The sequence below is a fragment of the Scyliorhinus torazame genome, chromosome 10 (assembly GCF_047496885.1).
Source record: "Scyliorhinus torazame isolate Kashiwa2021f chromosome 10, sScyTor2.1, whole genome shotgun sequence".
NCBI lineage: Eukaryota > Metazoa > Chordata > Chondrichthyes > Carcharhiniformes > Scyliorhinidae > Scyliorhinus > Scyliorhinus torazame.
The window spans coordinates 17,132,491-17,148,474 of record NC_092716.1 but is presented as its reverse complement, the minus strand read 5'-3'; the positions used below and the strand labels follow the sequence as shown (position 1 = coordinate 17,148,474).

At 47.0% G+C, this 15,984-nt stretch overlaps 1 protein-coding gene across 1 annotated transcript; it reads left to right on the top strand.

Annotated features, from left to right (window-relative positions):
* Positions 1-536: 536 nt before the first annotated feature.
* LOC140430370 (uncharacterized) lies at positions 537-11,574 on the top strand. The gene is made up of 2 exons (XM_072517830.1): positions 537-1,034; positions 9,165-11,574. Exons 1-2 carry the CDS (start codon positions 760-762, stop codon positions 11,044-11,046), a joined length of 2,157 nt encoding a protein of 718 aa, XP_072373931.1. The 5' UTR covers positions 537-759; the 3' UTR covers positions 11,047-11,574.
* Positions 11,575-15,984: the final 4,410 nt, after the last annotated feature.

Sequence of the window (15,984 nt, the reverse complement as noted above, 5' to 3'; positions counted from 1 at the left end):
CGTTCGTGAGAGGAGTGTGAGCATAGTTAAGGGGAAGTTGGATCAAATTGTGAGGGAGATAGGAACAGAAGGATATATTGATAGGATAAGACAAAATAGTGTGGGGGGAGATGGTGTGGAAGGAGACGGGTTGGGTCCAACTGGACTGAATGGCTTCTTTCTGTGATACAGTTTCCATGCAATCCTCATGTTGTATAAAACTTGGGTGACTTACTGAAGATTTTGTGGAGGGAATGGTTTTGATTTTTTTTTTCATGCGCTCTCGTGGACTTAAATTTGATTAACAAGGCTGAAGTATTTCAAATTTTTAAAGCGATAGCCAACACACCAATTCCCACTTCCCCCGCCGGGATATCTGACCACAAGGCTGCTCCTATGCAGATCAGTTGAGCCACAGGGAAATTAATCATTGGGAAAAGAGTGTGGGATGCTGCGGCAGACACAACTAAGCCTCGGGCCCACGAGGTGGCTACTTGCAATGTTCAACGGGATTTAACAATTGATCAGATTGGCTTTTCTTTTGTGCACAGATTTCCCCACAGATTCGTGAAAGCGTGAAGCTGTAAGAAACCCTTGATTAATGAGCACTCGAGCCAAGGGTCATCAGACGCCAGCAAGCTTTGAATGGAGAAAGGTGCCTTTGTGAGAGATCTATAGAAACCAAGTTAATTGGCAAAGTTAAATGACTCAAGAGACATTTGTTTGTGTTCTCATCCAGTTTCGCTTCTTTTCTTTTGAAAAGTGTTGATCCTTGTTGCAATGTGGTCTCAGGACTCTGGATCTCATCCAAATGGCCGTACTACATGCGTAAACCAAGATAGCACCATTGGGGCATCACTGTCAGAATTGATCATGCTACCATCATTCAGTTACATGTGCGTTCACTTTCTTCGAGTGGTCATTAGCATATTTTTCTTACACTGCCCCACCCCGATGACTGTTGATGCACATCTGAGATCAGCTAACTCGGCACTGAAAATGGGAGGCGGTGGAGAGGTTGGCGAGAAGATACACAAGAATGATATCAGAAATACGTGAGTACACATATCAGGAAAGGATTGACAAGCTGGTCTCTACCCTCTTGAAAAAAGAAGGCTGAGGGGGTGACCTAATAGAGATCCTTAAAATGATTAGAAGTTTTGATAGAGTGGATGCAGAAAGAATGTTTTCTCCTGTGGGGAAAAGTATAACTGGAGGGTCAATATATGATGGTCACCAACAAATCCCACTGGGAATTCAGAAGAAGAGGTCTCGAGATGCAGTGGGTAGCATCCCTGCCTCTGAGCCAGAGGGTTTAGGTTCAAGTCCCACTCCAGGGCTTCGTGGCCAACAGGTTGAGTATCAACTTATAGAATTTATAGAATCCCTACAGTACAGAAGGAAGCCATTTGGCCCATCATAGAATCATAGACTTTACAGTGCAGAAGGAGGCCATTCGGCCCATTGAATCTGCTCCGGCCCTTGGAAAGAGCGCCCCTACCTAGGTCCACGCCCCCACCCTATCCCCGTAACCCCACCCAACCCAACCTTTTGGGACACTAAGGACAATTTAGCATGGCCAGTCCACCTAACCTGCACATCTTTGGACTGTGGGAGGAAACCGGAGCACCCGGAGGAAACCCACGCACACACGGGGAGAAAGTGCAAACTCCATACAGACAGTGATTCAAGCCGGGAATCGAACCTGGGACCCTGGAGCTGTGAAGCAACTGTGCTAACCACTGTGCTATAGTGCCCTCCTTCTGTGCGACCGTGCCCCCCATTCTGTGCTACCTTGCCCCCTTACACCGTCTGCACTGACCTCTGAAAAAGCACCCAAACTAGGATTGCTCCCCCGCCCTACCCCTGTAACCCCACCTAGCCTTTGGGCACTAAGTGGCAATTTAGAAAGGCCAACCCACCTAAACTGCACAACCTGTAAATCTTTCCACATTTGCCAATGGCAGGTAGTAAGAGCGGGAGAGATTCCAGGTCAGCCGTGTGATGGAAATAAATCATGGTCTCTAACATCAGGCACAGACAGAGTGGAGGCATAGACAGGGTGGATAGTCAGAGGCTTTTTCCAAGGGTGGAAGTGTCGATTACAAGAGGGCACAGGTTCAAGGTGAGAGGGGGAATGTTCAAGGGAGGTAGGCAGGGTACATTTTTGATGAAGGGAATGATGGGTGCCTGGAACGCGCTGCCAGAGGATGTGGTGGATGCAGGCATATGGCAACATTTACGAGGCATGTGGATGGAGACTCGAATAGGGAGGAAATAGAGGGGTACGGACCGAGTAAGGGCAGAAGTTTTTTTTTAGTGAGGGCATCATGATCAGCATGGGCTCGGAGGGCCGAAGGGCCTGTTCATGCGTTGTACTTTTCCTTGTTCTTTGTATCACTATCCACAGCTCCAGGCTGCAACGCGCACTCCTTCGGGATTGCTGGCTTGGATGGCCCGTGTGGATCAAATTGGTGCCAAAGGCTTAGGATTCGATTCGCCATTCCGGCTACCACGGGTTTGGGCGCTACCTCTTTGCCCAACCCCTGCTGGTATTCTGGGTGTTGGACCTGCCTTGGGGCAGAGAAACCAAGAAGAAGAAATCAGGAGACACTTCTTTACCCAACAGTGGTGCGAATGTGAAGCTCAACTACCAGAGAGAAAGGTTGAATAATATAGATGCATTTAAGGGAAAACTAAACAGGCATATGAGGGAGAAGGCGACAGATGGTTACTACGGTAGATTTAGATGAGGAAAGATGAAAGGAAGTTCGAATGAATCTTAAACGTTTGCAAGGACTGGTTGGAACGAATGGTTTGTTTCTATGCCTGATATTCTATGTAATTTTGTAGACGTGATCCCAAAGAACAAAGAACAATACAGCACAGGAACAGGCCCTGCGGCCCTCCAAGCCTGTACCGGTCATGATACCACCCCTGCCCAAAACCCTCAACACTTCCTTGTGCCGTATCCCTATACCCATCCTATCCATGTATACGCCGAGATGCCTTTTGAACGCCGTTAATGTATCTGCTTCCACATCTGCCTCCCCTGGCAACCTGTTCCAGACACTCACCACCCTCTGTGTAAAAACCCTGCCTCGCACATCTCCTCTAAACTTTGCCCCCCAGACCTTAAACCTATGCCCCCTGGTGACTGACCCCTCCACCCTGGGAAAAAGTGCCTGCCTATCCACTCTATCCATGCCCCACATAATCTTGTAGACCTCTCTCAGGTCACCCCTCAACTTCCGTCATTCTAATGAAAACAGTCCGGGTTTATTCAGCCTCTCCGCTAGGCTAACACCCTCCAGATCAGGCAACATCCTGGTAAACCTCCTCTGCACCCTCTCCAAAGCCTCCACAGCCTGCTGGTAGTGTGGCGACCAATTTGGGATCTTCGCGGCCTGTTTGGTTTCCATGGCCTCTACCTGGCATTTCATTAGAGTGAAACCGTTTATTACATAATGGTTATGGGGTGAGTGGCCAGTTGTTTGTAACGCTCAATAAAATCAAACCACGGAGCAGGCTGCCTTTAAAATAATGATTAAACAATATTTAAGTATTACTGGAAAGAGCTGAAAATGCGACAGTTCCATTTTTAAGGACCTGGGTAGCAGCAACAGTGTGGTGACAGAGTTTATTGATGCTTCATTACACTACAGGGTGTTGGGACTTGGATTTCCGCCTATAATTCCTCACAAGCTGCTGTCCAATCCCATGTATGATTTCCTCAGCTTCAGGGCACTTCATGCAGAGAAGATGGCCAACCTTTGATCTTCTTAACACACTATATTTCTTCATGATAATACATAAAAAGTGAATGAGATACACAGCTGTTCAAGCTTTTCGGCAGTTTGATGTTTGCATTTAAATCTTGTACATTTCTTTCAAGAGACGCATATGGAAATACTGAGCTCGGAAAAGCCTCAGTTTAAGATGTTATCATGGGAGAAAAAACACATAAAATTTACTGCACAGAAACAGCCATTCGGCCCAACTCATATATACTAGTGCTAATGCTTTACGTAAGCCTCTTCCAAGCTCACTTTATCTGACACCGTAGGCTGGATTCTCCGCCCCGCCGCATTTCTGCCCCAACCCACCGGCGGGATTCTCCGTTACGCCGGCCAGTCAATGGTGTTTTCCATTGTGGGGAAGCCCCACGCCGTCGGGAAACCCCCGGGCGCCGGCAAAACAGAGAATCACGGCGGCGGAGAATCCCGCTCTATATATAGGCCCTATATACCCGTCCTATATATATTAGGGGCTGGTTTAGCACAGTGGGCTAAACAGTTGGCTTGTAATGCAGAACAAGGCCAGCAGCGTGGGTTCAATTCCTGTACCAGCCTCCCCGAACAGGCGCCGGAATGTGGCAACTAGGGGCTTTTCACAGTAACGTCATTGAAGCCTACTTGTGACAATAAGCGATTATTATTATGCTCTTCTGTTACTTTCTCCTTCATATACTTATTTAGCCTCCCAAAATCCATTGGCACTATTTTGGTTTATTAAATGTATTATTCTAAATACAGCTCTAACTAAGTTCACCTCAGTTCCCTGAAATCAGAAGGACCTGGATGAGTTCAGCTCCAACAACACTCAAGAAGGTCGACACCATCCAGGACAAAGCAGCTCGCTTGATTCTTCCTCCTTCTACAAACATTCACTCCCTCCACCACTGATGCACAATGGCAGCCCTGTGTACCATCCACAAGATGCACTTCAACAACTCACCAGGGCTCCTTCGACAACACCTTCCAAAACCAAGACCTCCTCCGGGGTTTCCCCCCAGGGCCTGGATGCCGGGCGTGGAATGCCATTGCTGCGCCCCGCAAGGCAGCCATCTATCTGTGCACACCACTGACTGCCCACTGTGAGCTGTAAATGTGCGGAGCGCCACCAGCTGTAAGGGTGCCCCCGCCCTCCCCCAGGTTACCCCCCCCCCCCCCCAAGGAGCCCCTCGACCCCAGCCGACCCATTAACGAGATGTGCGTGGCCCAGCGCAGCCAGTGGCGCACCAGGTGTTGACACTCCTCTGTGCACGCATCCAAGGTGCTGCCCCACTGCAAGGAGAGCGGGGGTGGGGAACGCAGAGCACACCCCGAATTGACGAATGTGATATAAAATAGTTACTTTAGAGTTACTAGTTAATGTAATGTAGAAATAAGCCACTTTGATTCTGGCAGTTAGAGACAAAGGGGTTTGAGACCGCATGGAAAAAGCAGGAAGAGGTGTGTCTATGAGAGTGATGCTGCATTGATAGGGGCCAGAGAAAGGGATTGGAAGTGAGCCAATCAGAATAGATCGAACAGGTCAGGAGGGACATAGGCTGACCTATGTCCGTCGAGTATGTGAAACTTGATACCATTTGAATTGATTTTGCAGAGATCCCTTTGTCTTTTAGTCAGTCGTTTTCTGGGATGTAAGAGGCTGGATGTCTTTTACGTTTCTGTAAGATGATTCAAGCTTGCAAGCTAAATAAATAACTTCTTTTTACGTGCGAATCCGTCTCAACTGTTATTGAGGCCAGACTGACAGAGAAAGAAATTTGGGGATCAACATTTGGTGCCGAAAACCGGGATTTCTCTGGGCGATCCTGATCCAACTGCGAAATCAGAATTAGACTGATTATGAACAGGAGGATGGGGAACAAAGGGCCCTCAATGTAGAACTGGAAAACGACCGCGCATTGATTGTTCCCCTCTTCTTATCGTCTGATTAGTCTGGTCACTCGCGGTTGGCACAGAAAGACCGCCTCGACGAAATCACAGGTCAGTCTGGGGATTAGCACTTTAATTGATGGGATTTCATATTGTTGTTTCGGCTTGGGTTAGGGTTTTGGGCTGATGGGACTTTAATAATGAATGTTCAGTCTATTATATGGGTTCAGAGGCTGATGTGACTTCATTAATGAAGGTTCAGTCTATTATAAGGGTTCAGAGGCTGATGTGACTTAATTAATGAAGGTTCAGTCTATTATAAGGGTTCAGAGGCTGATGTGACTTAATTAATGAAGGTTCAGTCCAGTATAACTGTTTTTAAATCTGAAGATGGTTCAACTCTATGTGTGAGTGTTTTAAATATATAGTTGATTAAGCTAAAATTGTCTCCTTGGACTGTAAAGTTCCGAGGTCTAGTTGAGATTGTGAGGAATGCTGCATATTGGTTGAAGCAGAAGTCTCTCAAAGGGTTAACAGCAGCAGGCGGAGTTGAAAACAGACAGTGCTTCTCACTCAGGCTTTGAGATAACAGCAGCAGCCGTAGTGTAATCGGATACCTTTCCTTTGAGTCAGTGAACACCAGCAAAGTTACGTTTTGAATTAATTAAAGGAAACCAGTGGGTTTCTCCACCTCTTTGATAAAAGTTATTATTTTCGAAAGCAATTGATTGAAATTGCCAGAATCTTAAATTTTACTTACTTGAAATAAGGTTTATCTCATTTTATCTGGAGATTAATAGAAACTTAAAGAAGATCATGGACACCATTTTAAAAAGTGTCAATCTGGAGATGATAGTTGATTTTGCTAATACTTATGATAGTTGATTTTGCTAATACTTATGTGTATGTAAAAGAAAAAAACTTGTTAAAAGAAAAATTGTTAAGATAAAGAAATAATTAAGTTGTAAATGTTATACAAGTTTGTGTTAAGCAAATTGTAAATTTAGTTCTGAGTTGAGATCAGAGCTAAGCTTGCAAGTTGCAGTAATTCAATTTGAATTTTCAAACATTTTTAAGTTTTAAAAAAAAGAGAGCAAATAGAGAAAAGAAGGACACAGATCTTGAATGCGTTGAATAGCACATTTCAAAGGCCCATAAATCTTTCTGTTATCTTAGACCTAAAACCTAGGAAGATTGACGAGCCAGAGGAATTTCTGGGGCGTTTTAATGAAATCTACCGGGGGCAGTCAGGCGATTTGCTGTATCAAAATGGTCAGAATTCCCCTCAATACTGTGCTATGTTAATGCATTGCCTACCACCTTCTGTGGTTACTGCTGTGAAATGTAATAACATGAATTGGACAGAGAACGACCCTTCCCAGATGGCAAGGGCAGTCAGATTTTACTGGAAGGAGGGTGTAGGCCAAGAAGGAGGCTCAGTTACAAAGGTTAAGACTGAGTATGTAATGAAAAAGGATGATCTGCGACCCCAACAAGCGGCAGAAATGGTAGTTTACCAGCAGGAGCTCCAATATAGTGACTTTGGGTGGGTGGATCAGCGAAGAGGAGGATGAGACAACAGTGCTATATTTCTATCACCCCCCAGTGGTGGACGTTAGACATTGAACAGTCACTGCATCACGTTACCCTGGCCTATGACAGAACTGGACGAAACAGGGAGTTGGAGGACAAATACCGGCCATTACTTGAGACCGAATGGCCAGTCAAGGTTACAGCCACAGTCACGGGAAAAGAAGGTACAGCCGATTTTGTTACAATATCACCACATTTATGGCCACAGTCAGCTTCGGTAAGCCCTCATATTACACGTCAGGTCCATGACCAGTACCATGCCAGGGATATGGGGCGAATGGTCAGCATCTTACCGCAGCTCGTCAGAATAGGTATGAGATATACCTTTTGAACAATCCACGTCTGACATTTAAATACTGTACCACTATCAATCCAGCCTGTTTTCTTAGTGGTCCCCCTGTCCATGAAGACGCACCTGGCCACGACTGTTTAGCCTTGATTCAGGAAACTACCACAATAAGGGGCGATTTGAGTGACATTTCGTCAGAACAACCTGACATGATTATGTGTGGTCAAATATCCCACCGGGGTTTAGTTAATGACCTACTGCAGGCCCTCCTTCTGCCAGCGCAGATTTCCGTTATTAAATGCGCTGCCCACACGAATGGTACAACCCCAGTTGACGTTGGTAATGAACGAGCAGATTGTGCAGCGCGCACAGCCGCACAAATTCAGCAAGTGATGGTGCCTAAAATGTTAAGTCAGACTAAACGATCTACTATGAATGTGTCTGCTTCTGACAAGCCAATGCCAACCATCCAAGACGTCATAAGGTTACAGGAGGACGCTCCTGAGAGTGATAAACAAATGTGGAAACGGTTAGGTTGTACATATGATTCTGTTTCCTCTTTATGGACCACGCCTGCACATCAGACTTGTATGTCTGATGTACTGGCTTTATGGGTCATCGAATGTGTACACTTTGCAACTCATTGTGGGGCTCGAGGGACTAGTGATTTGTTGCTGGACACTTGGTGGCACCCTAAAATGCAGGGGTTGGCCCAAAGTATCAGTAATCGGTGTTTGATTTGTCAGCAATATAACACCGGAAAAGGTATCCCTTGTGGGAAGGGGCAAACCCCGTTGCCCAGTGGTCCCTTTGAGACGCTCCAAATGGATTACATTGAGTTGGAAAGGTGTCAATGTTACAAATATGTTTTGGTCATTGTGGATGTGTTCAGCAGATGGGTCGAGGCGTATCCGACTATCTATAGTAAAGCTGCTCCTGTGGTTAAAGTCTTGATGAGGGAAATCATTCCCCGGTACGGTATACCAGCTCAGTTAAGTTCTGATAATGGGCCTCATTTTATTGGACAAATTAACAAGGAGTTTTGCTCCCAGTTGGGCATACGCCAGCAGTTACACTGTGCTTACAGACCGCAGGCAGCCGGGGTGGTTGAGAGACACAATCAGACCCTCAAAACTAAATTGGCTAAATTAAGAGCAGACACGGGACTGACATGGCTTAAGTTGCTCCCCGTTGCCCTCTTCCAGCTGCGGGTTACACCTGCGGGACCAGCCCGGCTCTCTCCCGCCGAGATTCTTTATGGCAGGCCTCTTAGAACTCCTTGGAGCCTGCAGGTTCCCAGACGGGTTCAGTTTCATCAGATGACTGAAGAAATGACCACCTATGTTCTAGCCCTTACGCAAGTGCTCAAGGAACTCCATGGCCCAGTCCGTGCGGCTCACCAGCCATTGCCCCAGTACCTAGCTCACTTTCAGTCCAGCCCGGTAGTTATGTCATGGTCAAAAAATTGGACTAGGAAGGGGTCGGAGCCGCGATGGGACGGGCCCTTCCAAGTTCTCCTTACCACCCCCACAGCAGTTAAAGTGGAGGGGCAAAGTGCTTGGGTCCACCTACATCACTGTAAATTGAGTCCATCTCCACTACTGTAAAAGGTCGGATACTAACCTGCCTCCCTTCTCCAGTGCTATTTTACAGGTGTGGAGCATGATGGAGTGGCTACGCATCGTCTGTCTGATATTTGGCCTCACTTCGCTTGGCGTGTTATTGGCGATGGACATGGAAAAGGGGAATATTATGTATCTGTGTAGCCCCAACCAATCTACAAGGATACATCACCTATGCAAAGGTGATGTTCTTCACTGCCCCCATATACGAGGACATGGTATCGACTCATGGAAGGTCATCAAAGTTAAGGAGAATGCGGGAGTCATGAAGCAGCTGCACCGGTCCCGGCGATGGGAAGGGAACATTATATGGACATTGCCTTGTTTTTGGAATACATGTAAATTTGATTTTGGATGTGTTAAAAGTGGTACAATAAAGGTAACATCAGGCTGTCAGAAGAGTGTAGGAAGAGACCATGAGAAAGAGAAAGGGACTAGAGAGAGGACGGGGCGTGTGAGAAGGGAAGTACAGCTAGAACGTAGGTTACCGGGAGATGCACTTAAGTTAATTAAAGGCCAAACTGAGGAAAACCCGGGTAGTATGAATCTCTTCTACCAGATTTACCACCGTCTGTATGGCCAGGGACGGGTTGTCTGCTACCCAAACCCCGCAGCGGTGTCTAGGTTATTTTCTGTTTCACCGCTTTGGGGCACTCCCCAAACGGTGGTTCATTGTCAGCGTTCCGAGCCATTGCCCGAGCACGTCACTCTTCCTTACGATCCGGATTCAGCACCACCGGCTATTTGCCTTCCCCTCCCTCGGGATAATTCCCATTCACAGTACGATAGGCTGCGACGGTGGAGGGCGTACATACCTAGCCACTTCACTCCCAATAGGGATTCCCGGTTGTACGAGAATTGCTTCAGCAGTGAAGGATATGGCTGTTTGCTGGTAGAGGTGGACACAAATATAACATGTCTGTTTCCCACCTGTACGGACAGGAGGTGCCATATCACCCAGGCGTCTGGCCAATGCGTTTGTTATAACACCACTTGCGTTCCATTGAACGCTGGCCTCCAGCTCCTTTGTGGCTGGGCGAATGTCTCTCATATCACTGTTGGGAATAGGGCTTTCCGCATTGTTGGGCGGCCCGAATGGGCATTTCAAAATTGGATAAACTGGGCTACTGGGAGGTCCTTACGCAACCGATATGCTGATTGTGATGCTAGTCTCCACACGGAACAAGGATACTACTTTTTATTTAATGGTACGGCGACCAACGTTTTGTCACCCCCATTTCCCCGCCGAATTGCTATAGGGACTCTAGTCCCTACCACAGTCCCCTGCCCTTCGGCGTGGAACCTGCATAATCAGTTAGCACGCCGGGCAGTCTCTGCTGAATTTTGCGAGAACTGGAAAAAACCTCAGGTTCTTGCACCCAACCGGGGCCACTCAGCCGGGTGGGGCATTCTGAGCGTATTGACACTGGGAGGTGTGGGGGGTTCATTGGCTGTTAGTGATCGGAATTATTTTATTTGCGGCCTTACCATCTTGGGAAATGAAACCTTGGGAGCCCTCGGGGCAATAACTAAGGAGTTGTCTCAGCTACGGTTGTTTGCAATGCAGAACCGGTATGCTCTTGACTATCTTCTGGCCCGTGAGGGTGGGGTATGCGCCATAGTACAGGGCAAGTGTATCATGGGTGTTCAGGACTTGACCGCTAACATTACTAAATTTATGGATCGCATACGGGATCACTTGGACGGGATGCAGGATCCTGACTCTTGGGGTAACTGGGGATTTGGAGGATGGAAGGACTGGTTGATAAATATGGCCATGTATCTAGTGGTAGCTATCGGCTGCATCTTTGTGGGCCTGGCCATCCTTAAATGTGTGATGGGTAGAATGCGGGGTGCACTAGATCAGATCACCGCCCCAATCACCGGAAAAAAAATTTAACTGTTAAAATCCATGAGGGTGAGGCAGATGAAGGGGGGCTAAGACAGGAATTGGAAATGCAGCGACGGATCTTTTTAGATGAGGAACCGTAGCTATGGATTGGATAGTTCGGTTATCATGGAATGATAAAAGGAGGGAATGACGAATGTGATATAAAATAGTTACTTTAGAGTTACTAGTTAATGTAATGTAGAAATAAGCCACTTTGATTCTGGCAGTTAGAGACAAAGGGGTTTGAGACCGCATGGAAAAAGCAGGAAGAGGTGTGTCTATGAGAGTGATGCTGCATTGATAGGGGCCAGAGAAAGGGATTGGAAGTGAGCCAATCAGAATAGATCGAACAGGTCAGGAGGGACATAGGCTGACCTATGTCCGTCGAGTATGTGAAACTTGATAACATTTGAATTGATTTTGCAGAGATCCCTTTGTCTTTTAGTCAGTCGTTTTCTGGGATGTAAGAGGCTGGATGTCTTTTACGTTTCTGTAAGATGATTCAAGCTTGCAAGCTAAATAAATAACTTCTTTTTACGTGCGAATCCGTCTCAACTTTTATTGAGGCCAGACTGACAGAGAAAGAAATTTGGGGATCTACAGAATAGCGGACGTATGCACTGTGCCCCTTGTCACCCTCCCTGGCACACTGCCGGACCAGGTGTGCCGCCGCTGAACAGGGAGACTGTGCGATACCTGTGCGGGATCATGGCGCATCTGGAAATGCGGGGTAATGGGGGAGCACTCCCGCTCCCGGTGGCCGTCAAGCTGACCTGTGAGAAGCCAGCCTCTGATTGGACAGGCTGGAAACTGGGAAAGTAAATCATCAAATGTCCAGGAGAAGAAGAGAGAAAAAGGTGGAGTGAGAAAGAGAGCAAAAGGTGCAGCGAGGTAGGTATTGCCGTGGGGCTAGGAGGTGAAGCTGCCGTGGGCAAGAGAGGCAGTGGTCATGGAATGAGGGAGCGGTGAAAGTTGTGTGTATGAGAGAGAGGTGAGTGTGTGTATGCGTGAGGCAGAGGTGGGATTGTGAATGTGCGTGTGAGAGAGAAAGTGTGTGTGAGAGAGAGGGAATGTGAGTGAAAGAGAGGGAGAGAGACCGAGAGACATACACTTAATATTAAACACACTTGTGACCGAAAGAAGCACCATCACTCCTCCCACGAAAAATGACAGAAAGGGTTTAAGATGTAAGTACTTTGTTCAAGAAGAGAACTTCTTAATTATCATAAATGTATATACAATAAATAGAAAATACTTCTGTAAGGTTTTCGGGCAATCCGGCCTTTTTTGGACTGCCCAGGAATAAAACCCAGAGACTGTAAACTGGACACTTGTCAGCCAAAAGAACGTAACCAGATTTCCCAGCAGGCTTGGTCCGCTGAGCCAAGTAGGGGCATAGGTATAGGTATTTACAACCCCCCCCCAGGAGCTACAAGGAAGAAGGAGCCAGACAACTAGATAAGATTAAAACACAGACAAAGGGGCACGGGAATACACAGGGGGGCCTGCCTGCAAGCAGGACAATGGGATGGTCATAGCCCCATGCAGATGTAAATGACTTGGCCTCCACCAGAGCAGAATCCAATCAACACCCCATCAACATAGCAAGGTGAGAATAGCAGCGATCTCCGGAGCAGATGGAAGACTTTGAAAATCTTCACAAGAGAGCTTAACCTTGTTATCCCAAAAAGCAGACAGTCTGGGCTCAGTATATTGCGCTGGAAAAGCCCCTTGAAGATAAACGGTAGAAAAAAACCAAGTTGGAGGCGGACCTGGGGGAGGTACTCCAATCCTGACAGAAGCCACCGGCAGGAACTCACTGGGTGGAGGGGGCGGATTCTGCGCCAAATTCAAATCGCGGCAGGTCTGCCTGGCTGGAAGAAGCGGACCTGCGAGGAGAACCCGGACGTTAACAGGTCTGACCGGCTCAAAGGGGGCGGATCAGCGGGAACTTTAAACTTGAACCGATACAACGCAAAAGGGGAGGAAAACCCGGAAGTCGACAGCTCTGACTGGCTCAAAGGGGGCGGGACCAGCGGGAACTTTAAACCTTACCAATTCAATGCAAAGGGGGCTGGCCGAACACAGGAGAAAGCCAGGTAAAACGGATATAAAAGGGGCTGTGTTTCGATTGAGGGTCTCTTGGCTTGTCCTCTCCACCTTTGACTTGACCTCCTGCAGCCTGTGACTGTAAGTACCCTGCAGCAGCTTGCGAAACTCCCTTGACTTTGATAGTGGTTGAGGCTTTGGGGAAGGGGACTTGATTTGTGTTTTGTGTCATTGCTAAAATTGTGTAACAATAAGATTTTACGTTGTGTCCGTTATAGTACTTTCTGAATAGACTTAGTTTGTGTTAGAGTTTAAGATTTTATTATAATTTCTTCTGTTTGATGATTTTGACCTGGGTTTTGCAATAAACCTCGATTTGCTGATAATTGGAATCGTTTAAATTCTTCAATCTCTCACCAGCGATCTCTGACCAAGTCATTGTTAAGATATTCCTCACCTTAATTCCGGGGTCGAGAATCTAGGGTCATCTTGAACGATTCGAACCCGTTCACTCAGGACAGGCTGCTGGTTAGGTAATAAACAGCAGTGTCCTATTCTCTCTCTTGGGAAAGCTACTCCAGCGAAGTAGGAACCGGGTGGGTGTTGCACCACCGGCAAGAGAGAGAATCACCTGGGCATTGGTGGGGGTCTGGATATCTGTGTGATATAAGCCTCAGGCTTCCGGTTAGGGATAAACGGCAGGCTTGATTCAGTGCTCTCTTCCGTGGAGGTGTCCCAGTGCGGCATCCCCTGGCCTCTGAAGTTTCAGTGCCAGCTGGAGAGAGACACACACAGATACTCAAACCCCAGATATCGGCCCAGTAGTGGAGTAGCAGAGATGGAACCCTCTACACTTCTTTCAATTTGATTTTGTATGTTTGTGTTTGTGAAAGAGAAAATACCTTTCTCGTTTGTTTTTCTACGTTTGTGCCTATTGCACAAAACACAATCAATCCTTCAGCATAATAAGTTTCTCAGGGGTTTTGTCAGTACTCTTGGGAGGTCGAAAGGGTTCTGTGACTGGAAATGTTTGGGAAAACCTGCCCTGGAATGTTGATAGTGGGAGATTCAGCAATGGTAATGCCATTGGATGTCAAGGGGAGTGGGTTAGTTTCTCCCTTGTAGGAAATGGTCAATGCTTAGTGCATGTGGTTAACCAAAAGGAATTCCTGTTGTGACCTAAAAACGTAAGAGGTGTTCAACAATGTATTTCAGATCTTTAAAATGTATTTTTTTCAAACACTGCCAGGAACCTATAGTGTGGAGTAGCTTTCATTACAGGTAGGAGCAAGGTGATTAGCATCCAGGGAATGTTAAAGATCCATGAGGAATGTTACAAATCCATGGAGTTATATTTCTGGCCTGTATATATCAATGTGGGTTTCCTCCGGGTGCTCCGGTTTCCTCCCTCTTCCTCTGCTTGAAAATATATCCTTGAAAACAAAACTCAAAAGCTCTGCAGCTTTAACTCCAGTTGTTAGTAAAATCTGCAATTTTTATAACAAGACTTCAAAATCTTACAAGGGTAACATTGACCGGTTTTGAAATTTAAAAATCATCAACACTGCAAAGCCCAGAGAGCCCCCAGAGATATATTTTTTTTCAGTGAGCAGCTGATCTGTACAGATCGGGAGGGGCCCTATTTTCTATCCTTGGTTTGTGTTGCATTCCTTGCTCAGCTGATATATCTCAGCACTTCATGGCTGGGTGTGGAGTGAGGAGGAAGGTGGGGGTAATCGATCAGCTGGAAGCACGTGCTTTCCGATACGTCGGCTGAAGACAGGTCCATGTTCCGGTGGGACAGTCTCCACGTGGAACTCAAGCTTGGGCATCTGACTTCTGTACGATGCCAACTGTCCCGTGAAACTGCAAGATGTCAAATTCTTTAAGTGGAGGAGAGGAGAAAACTGGCAGCTAGAACACTGAATGGTCCATTCAACCGCATTTGTATGGACTGGGGGGAACCAGTGAAGGAAACACAACACATGTCACCCTCGACTGCAAGAAACGTGCATTTCATGTGGCCTTCTGGCATGTCTGATTTAGCCCCCAGAATGCCGATACGCTTGGAATCCACTGGTTTGAGATATTTGTCCAATGTTTCAGTCGCTGTAGCTGGCCTAAAGACCGAATTCTAATTACAGCAGAACACACCGCAGGCAACTGATTTTGTGAACTGATTATCCTGGGAAACAGCTACCTGTAGGAGAAGCATTTTTTGACAGTGCGCCGCGTTGTTGAAAGCTGCTCCAGCCGAGAGCCAGCATGAACTGTGTAAAAACGTAGAAGCAAGGGGGAAGGAACTCAGCTGACAATGAAGCAAGAAAAGAGTAGAATTATTTTCTTGGGTAGGTGGGTGTGGTGGAAAGGCTCATGTGCAACGTGGTGAGATAGGATTGCAAGGTGACAGGGCCATTTGAGAGAAGCTTCGTCAATTTTCTCTGCTTGACAGATTGGTGTGTGCTACTTCAACAAAGCCATTAATCCATTTAAAATTATCAGCGCATTACTGGAGGGAACTGAACCTAATGGGGGAAGAACTCAGCAGGCAAGCCACCCTGGCCATTCTGAATGTGTGTCTCAGTGGATGACGGAGCCAGTGAACTGATAAGAAGTGCAGGCTCACAAGTAATGTACAGTGGTTAGCGCTGTTGCTTCACAGCTCCAGGGTCCCAGGTTCGATTCCCAGCTTGGGTCACTGCCTGTGTGGAGTCTGCCTGTTCTCCCCGTGTCTGCGTGGGTTTCCTCCGGGTGCTCCGGAGTTTCCTCCCACAAGCCCCAAAAGACGTGCTGTTAGGTAATTTGGACATTCTGAGTTCTCCCTCTGTGTACCCGAACAGGAGCCAGAATGTGGCGACGAGGGCTTTTCACAGTAACTTCAATGCAGTGTTAATGTAA